Consider the following 7550-nt stretch of genomic DNA (forward strand, 5'->3'; position numbering starts at 1 on the left):
AAAAAAAAAAAAAAAAAAAAAAATCAAACATTTAAGCAGGCTCAATCCCCAAATCCTAACTATTCAGGAGACTGAGACCTGGAAGACTGAGGTTTGAAGCCAGTCTGAGACAGAAAAATCTATGAAACTTCACATGTAGTTAACCAGTAAAAAGCCAGGCTGAAGGTGTGGCTGAAGTAGTGGTGCACCAGCAGTGAGCCAGGAGGCAAGTGATCTCAAGCGTTGCAGATAGTTAAAATTAAAAGAGGAAGAAGGAAAAAAAGCCAGGTGGCTCAAGCCTGTAATCCTAGCTACTCAGGAGCTCAGGAGGAGGCTGAGATCTAAGGATCATGGTTCAAAAGCAGCCTAGGCAGATAAACCCAAAAGATTCTTATCTACAATTAAACAGAAACAGCTGAAGTGAAGCTGTGGCTCAAAAGGTACAGAGCCAGCTTTAAGCAACAACAACATCATCAAGAAAAACCACCAAGCCAGAGTGCAAGGCTGAGTTCAAGCCCCACATACACACAAAAACCCTCCAACATTTAGGAATTAATTTTACTTAGATATGATTAAAAAAGAAAACCTAGATTTGATACATATTTTCACAAATTATCTTTCTATGTTAAAAATGTACCAAGACTCCAAAATAACCCCCAGAGTCAAAATTTCTCTTTTTGGCAAGTCTTTCCCCTAGATTCTTTGGTCCTAAAATGGGTTTGCGGTTGTCCACAGCATCATGCTCTAAATAGGACATGAGTTGCTGGCCTGGATTTCTCTGGTCTGTGCACTGTCTCACCTTTCTCTTCATGTTCCAGCCCTGCCAGCAGTGCGTAGAATATGTGATAATTTCTTTCCCCAGGATTTTGCCTCACTACTCGATTCTGTGGAGAGAAACCAAATTTATATTCAGGGAGGATTCCTCTGCTTAATTCATTCCAATTACTGAATGGCTGCAAACTATTACTGTGGGGAAATATGAATTGAATCGTGTTTACTTACTTTTTCTAATAAATCTTCATGTGAAAAGCAAGGTCAAGTCAAGGAACAAAAGGAAGATGGGGAAAGCTGAACTGGTGTTTTAGTTTCTTATCCTACATTGTCCCCTGAATTATAGCATCCAGCATCTCTGACAATGAAACACCCAGTGTCCAAGACAAGCACAGAGCAAAGATCTCCTGACCCCAATACAATTCCAGACCTGTCAAGAGTACTCTCAGCTCAGCACCACTATTTGGGAGAACTGAGTTCAAGCAAATATCTGAATGTAATGACTTGGTTTGAGGGGATGCCCAAAGGTACACGTGCTGAGCCTTGGTCCCCAGTGTGGAGAAGCTTTGGGAGGTGGTGGAACCCTTTAGAGTTGGGGTCTGCAGATGCCATTCAATACATGAGTGAATCAGTAAAATGTGGTACATATACACAATGGAAGTTTACTCATCCATTAGAACAAATCATGTTAAATGAGGTAAGCCAAGCTGAGAGAGACTAATGGCACATGTTTTCTCTCTCGCATGTGGAAGTTAGAGCTAAAATATAACTACACAGGATTCTCTAGGCATTCACACACAGCCAGACTAAGGGAGGATACTCGTAGGAGAGGAACACAAAGGTGTAACTCCTCTGAACATTTAAAATACTATTTACCTAAATAAATTCCAGGAAATGGAAACATGGTTTTGTTGTTGGTGGTGTTTGTCTTTTTTGCAGGAGTGGGGGAGAAGGAGGGAAAAGGGAGGAAACAGAGGAGGGAGGAAGTGTGAATAAACACAATCATGCTATTATTCAGAGTACACAATGTGGAGAATGAACCATGTAACTTGTGCACAGGGATGGGAAGGGGAAACTAGGGGAGAGCAAAGGAAGGGGCGACATTGTCCAAAACAGAAATGGACTCATTATCTGACTTATGAAATGGTAACCCCTCTGTACAACAGCTTAATAATAACAATACAATTATATTTAAAAAAGAGCTGAGGTCTAGTGGGAATTAGTTCATGGGGGTATGTCACTGTCTTGAAAAGGGATAAAAGCTTGTTTAGAGAATGGGTTGATTAAAATCAATTTAGCTGTCTTGATATTCTCGCTCTCTCTCACTTCTGGTGATGTCATCTGACCTCTGTCCCTTACAGTCCCCTCCATGATGTCATCTGCGATTCAATGATGGAGTTGGCCACATTAGTGGCCAAATCTGCTGGACTTCTAGCCTCTAAAATTGTGAGCTGAAATTAATGTCACTTTTTTTTTTGGTTTATGGGGCTTGAACTCAGGGCCTGGGTGCTGTCCTTGAACTCTTTAGCTCAAGGGTAGTGCTCTACCACTTTGAGCCACAGACCCATTTCTGGTTTTTGAGTGGTTAGAGATAAAAGTCTCATGGGGACTTATCTGCCTAGGCTGGCTTCAAATGGAGTTCCTGAGATCTCAGCCTCTTGAGTAGCTAGGATTACAGGCGTGAGCCACTGGTGTGCCTGGCTACAAATGTCTTTACTTTTTAAAAAAGCTTCAGTATCTTGCAGTTCAAGCTGGATGGTACAAAATGTTATGCCTAGCTCCTCTTCTCTTTACGAAATATGCAAAGCCAGGTATGGTGTTATTGCAATAGGATATGGATGCATAAGATGATGAACCCATATGTTCAGATGACCAACATGCTAAAGATTTCCAAAAGAAAAATGGTTCTTTATCTGATACAATAATCAATAGGCCAAGGACAATACTATTAAAGCAATAACAAGAATCCGTATAAGAAGTGTTTCCCATTCTTAAATCCCCACAATAAATGAGAACAGTGTAGAGCCTTGAGCTGAAGAGCTGAGGGACAATGCTCAGGCTCAGAGTTCAAGCCCCATGACCAACAAAAATAAATAAATAAATAAGAACAGTTCCCACTGATAGAATCAAATGCTGTTGACCAACATCAATGAAACAGGATACAATCTACAATCCTTCCGCCCTGAATATTGCCCTTCTCACAGATGTTCAGCTGAACAAACTTCCCAAAGCGACTGGAGTTGTTGTTGTACACTGTCTTCGCGTTGCCGAAAGCTTCCATGATGGGACTGAGAAAGGAATGAGGGCAACAGAGAGTATTAATCAGATCGGAAGACAGCAAAAGCATTCCTCACAAATGCCAAAATACACGAACGCAAGAAAAATCTGCAGCCGAAAGGACCTAGGGAGCCAGATTTTCCAAACACTTGCTCACATGGCTTTGACCTGATTGAAGGAGTGTACAACTAGTTGTGCTGGTGAAGGAGGGAACACAGCCCAGGTCTACAAGGGCTTGGCCCTGCACAAGTGAGCTTTGGCTGATGCATGTGATCCCAGGCTTGAACAGAAAAGCCTGCCCTCAAATTCTAGAAGCTGAAAAAGTCCCAGAACAGGTATTGCCCATTGGTTATACATCCTGGAAGCAATCCATTGAACTCTTTAGATCTTTTCTAATTGCAACACAGAGGCTGGTGAACTTTTTCCTACAAGGGACCAGTTAATAAATGTTTTAGGCTTTGCAGATCATGTGGTCTCTGTCGCAAGCACTTAGTTCTGCCTCTAGAGCTAAAATGTAGCTAGAAACAATACAAATGAGGGTGGCTGGGTCCCAAAAAAGACCATTTACAAAATAAAATTTAAAAAAGCTGTTGGAGGGAGATGAAAATGTCTGGAGACAGACAGTGGTGAGGGTTGTACAATAATGTGAATGAACTTAATGCTACTGAGCTGGGTGCTGAAAACCAGCTACCATTTTAAGATATGTGTGCTCAACTACAATTTTTAAAATTAAGTGTTTCAAAATGCATCCAGGCACTGGTGGCTCACATCTGTAATCTTAGCTACTCAGGAGGCAGAAATCTGAGGATTGTAATTCAAAGCCAGCCCAGGCAGGAAAGTCTATGAGATTTATCACCAATGAACTAGAAGCAGAGGTGTGGCTCAAATGGCAGAGTGTCAGCCTGAAGTAAAAAAATCTAAGGGGGTAACAATGCTTGATAGGAAATGTACTCATGCCCTTACTCATGTTACTGTAACCTCTCTGTACAGTATCTTTACAATAAAAAAAATTAAAAAAAAATCTACGGGACAGCAAGCCCCGGGTTCAAGCTCCATTACCCATACCTTACCTATACCAGAAAGAAAAGGAAGACGTTGCAATGCTTGCTTTTAAAAAGAAAAAGCAAGGAAAAAACATGGACTTCCGGCTGTAATTTGCCAATGTCTGGAATAACTGGCTGAGTAATAAGTATCAGTAATGTTCCTACTGGTTCTAAAACTTCATAAGGCCCAAACTAGACACGAGGCATCACAAATGGTGACTCAGGGCTAGCCACTCTGCTCATAGGGAGCCCTCCAGGGCTGAATGCTGACCCAACCCTCCTCCACCCTCTGAATGCTCAGTCCTCCCTCCCACAGCAGTTGGGGGTAGAAGCTTCAGCTGATAACAGGCTGTAGGTCAACTTTGTTCTTTACACAAACTCCTACTCTTGTGCCCCATCTAACCCAGTCCTTTAGAAACGTGGGCTGCTGGAGTCAAGGTCCCAGGAGGAGAGAGGCGATAGCTCACTATTCAGCACCAGTCAGTCACCATTCCTAAGTGACCCAATGGAAAGGGTCAGGAGCGTCTTCACCCAGAAACAGTTGTGACTGAGGTTAATAGAAAACACTAGGTGTACTTCAAAATCATTACAAAGGAATTATATCCAAGAAAAACTAGACTAAACTTTAACTAGACTAATAGGTAACCAATTTTAATGATCCCATGCCAGGAAGAAAAGTGAATCCTATTGGCTGGGAATGAGGAAGTTGGTAAATGAAATACCTGCTTTCAAGAATCGCCTGTTCAACGCAGGGTGTCTTCTCCTTTAAGGACAAGTCCAAAGACTGTTGGCTGATGGCCGAGAGAAACTTGAGGATCAACTTGGTGCTTTCCGTTTTGCCCGCTCCACTCTCGCCACTGCAAGACACAGATTTTTGAGCTTCTAAGACTGACTCTGTTTAAACATCCAGCCTCAACAGATCGGCTGTTGGCGAGAGGTGGTGGCGGCTGGAGAAGCTGGGTAGGGAGTTGGAAATGCTTGTTGTAAGTGAGCTGAATTGGATGCAAGCAAAAGCTCTCCTGCAGGCCCCAGGTCTGGTCTTGCATGAGCCTCTCTGCACATCATAGAAACAGACTGCCTGTCTTATTACCTTCTTACCAGAATGCCATCGGTACGCAGCGTACCTCACGGGGCTTTGCAAATTTCAGATCTTTCTTTGTCCCTGAGTATATCCCAAATACATCAATGTCACTCAGCTCATGGCAGAAGCTTGTTAAGTAGTTGTTTCATGAATGAGCACAGAAAAGGTAACATGGGTAAATATGCACAGGAATGAAAGAATTCATTAGTACTGGGGAAGTCATGAGGGAATGAATCCAAAGGTATGAGACCCTCATTAAATCACTTTCTCCCGATGAACCCTGCAAGAGAGGCGGGTCTGAGCTGAATACCAGGTGTGTCTGATTCTAGAGTCACACATTAGTGATGAGAGAGAGTTAGAGAAAAAACTAGGTGGGTAGGGAGAGATTGTGGCCCCCATGGAGACAACCCTAGAGCAGACCAGGGTGCTCTGCCCCTTGGGAAGGGTGGACGATAATCCAACCAGATACCTGGACAGATAAACCTGGCCCCAAAGCAACCTAAAAGGGGGAATTCACAAACACCAATTTTTGGGTTCCCTTCTCACTGTCTTGCCTTGAGAAGTCTGTCCTCTGCTCCTCTTCCTGCCTGGGAGGTGGGCGGGCAAGATCTCATGCAACATGACCTGACCAGGCTCTACCAGCAGGGGGTCCTGGCTGAGGGTACACCAACCCGCCAGTGGCTGGCCAAGAAACTCCTCTGACTTCTTATTCCCTCTCTCTTCTGCTGTCTCTAGCTGTCTTTCTGGCCTTTCGAACCTTTCTGGTCTCATAATTCTTTATTTGGTGAAGAGAAAGAACCCCAAGCCTCTAGACAGCATCAGTGACAGATCAAGTTCAAAGGTTCAAAGCCAAAGACAAGAACAGGGGTTGGGAGGTAGCTTGGTGGTAAAGTGCTTGCCTAGCAAGTGCCATGTCCTGGGTTTGATCCTCAGTACCAAAAAAGGAAAGACAAAAAAAAATACAGTAAAAAAACCCCAAAACACCAAACCACAGGTAAGAGCAGGAGGAGAAAATGGAGCGTCAAGGTCACCTGAGGAGCCCTGGGAGCAATACTCGAGAACTTCCCTGAAAGACACAGAGCGTAGCCACTGCACGCACTATGTGGTGAGTGGTGGTCAGGTTCTGGACATGCAAAGGTCTTGGGGCTGCAGAAGAAAGTATGGAGATGGAAGAATGAGAAGGAAAAACCCAGCTGATTTTTCTTTAGATGTTCTATGGGGAGAACAGAAGCAGCACCGAGACCAAAGTGTACAAGAAAATTAAAGTAAGAGGGTCAGGAACAGCAGGCAGGTTGACGGCCGCTCCATGGTGGGACTGACAGAAGAGTCCGTGTTGAAGAGAAGTCCTCGTGGAGTGGAAGACCCAGGGCATTATCAGGAGAGGACTGATGCCCAAACTGTGGTGTGTGATTAAGCACATGTACTGAGAGAGAGGAAGTGAGTCAGAGATGACACCCCAGTGCCAGGCTGGACCCCCAGGCCTCGGGGATTCCCCAGTGGTCCAGGCTCATCCCAGCCTACACAGCCCCCAGTGCAGCATTCGGGCCGGGCCTGGGAAGGTGTCCTAATTCCTCCTAAAGAAAACATCTGGAGAAGGGTGCTGAGGGCCGCTGGCCAGGTCTCCCAACGCACCACAAGACATGCAGAAACGCAGACAGCAAATAGCTCAGAATCCACGCCTAGCTTGAGATCGTGAAGCCAAAGCCAAGAAAACCAGAGATAAGACCAGCAGGAGTGGGTTGAATTCATAACCTAGACGCTGCCCTGCCTTGTGGTATTTGAGATAATAGAAGATATGCGCACTCCAGGCCCGGATGGCTGGCACGTTCATTATCAGCACTCAGAATCTTCTAGCATGAGGGTTAGCATTCCTCTTTACAGGCCTGGTCCTGGCACAACCCCGGGGTTGGCATTAGGGAGGTATCTGACAATAATGCACAAAATGAGCAACATAGAATTCCAGGAAATATGTCAATATCTGTCTGCATTCCAGAAAACATACAGACCTAGGAGTTGTTGATGACTGAATTACTAGAGAGAAAAAGAGACTAAAGGACTAAGTTCTCGGATTGAAATGGGTAAGGAAGAAACCTGCAACTTTCCCAAACCCATCTCTTTCTCTTCCAGCACACAGAAGAAGCTGACATTTTTACCTTTCCTATAGTGTAGGGAAGTTGGAAGAGAAGGTAATTGAAAAAAAAAAAAAAGATGCCAAGCCCCAGTGGCTCACGCCTGTAATCCTAGCTACTCAGGAGGCTGAGATCTGAAGATGGCAGTTCAAAGCCAGCCTGGGCAGGAAAGTCCATGAGACTCTTATCTCCAATTAACTACTCAGATAAACCTGGAAGGGTGACTGTGGCTAAAGTGGTAGAGCACTAGTCTCGAGCACAGAGAGGCTC

General features: G+C 44.4%; 1 protein-coding gene across 1 annotated transcript in view; it reads right to left on the reverse strand.

The window, feature by feature from the left end:
• Myo10 (myosin X) overlaps window positions 1-4923 on the reverse strand; it is a 102879-nt gene extending 97956 nt beyond the window's left edge. Inside the window, exons 1-4 of the mRNA XM_013013865.1 lie at window positions 4793-4923; window positions 2914-3038; window positions 982-995; window positions 779-863 (exon numbers count right to left, since the gene is read on the reverse strand). Coding sequence (XP_012869319.1) covers window positions 779-863; window positions 982-995; window positions 2914-3031 — 217 coding nt within the window. The 5' untranslated portion in view covers window positions 3032-3038; window positions 4793-4923. The remainder of the gene's footprint in view (window positions 1-778; window positions 864-981; window positions 996-2913; window positions 3039-4792) is intronic.
• Window positions 4924-7550: the final 2627 nt, after the last annotated feature.

Source organism: Dipodomys ordii, unplaced genomic scaffold (genome assembly GCF_000151885.1).
Source record: "Dipodomys ordii isolate 6190 unplaced genomic scaffold, Dord_2.0 Scaffold21, whole genome shotgun sequence".
Classification (NCBI taxonomy): Eukaryota; Metazoa; Chordata; class Mammalia; order Rodentia; family Heteromyidae; genus Dipodomys; species Dipodomys ordii.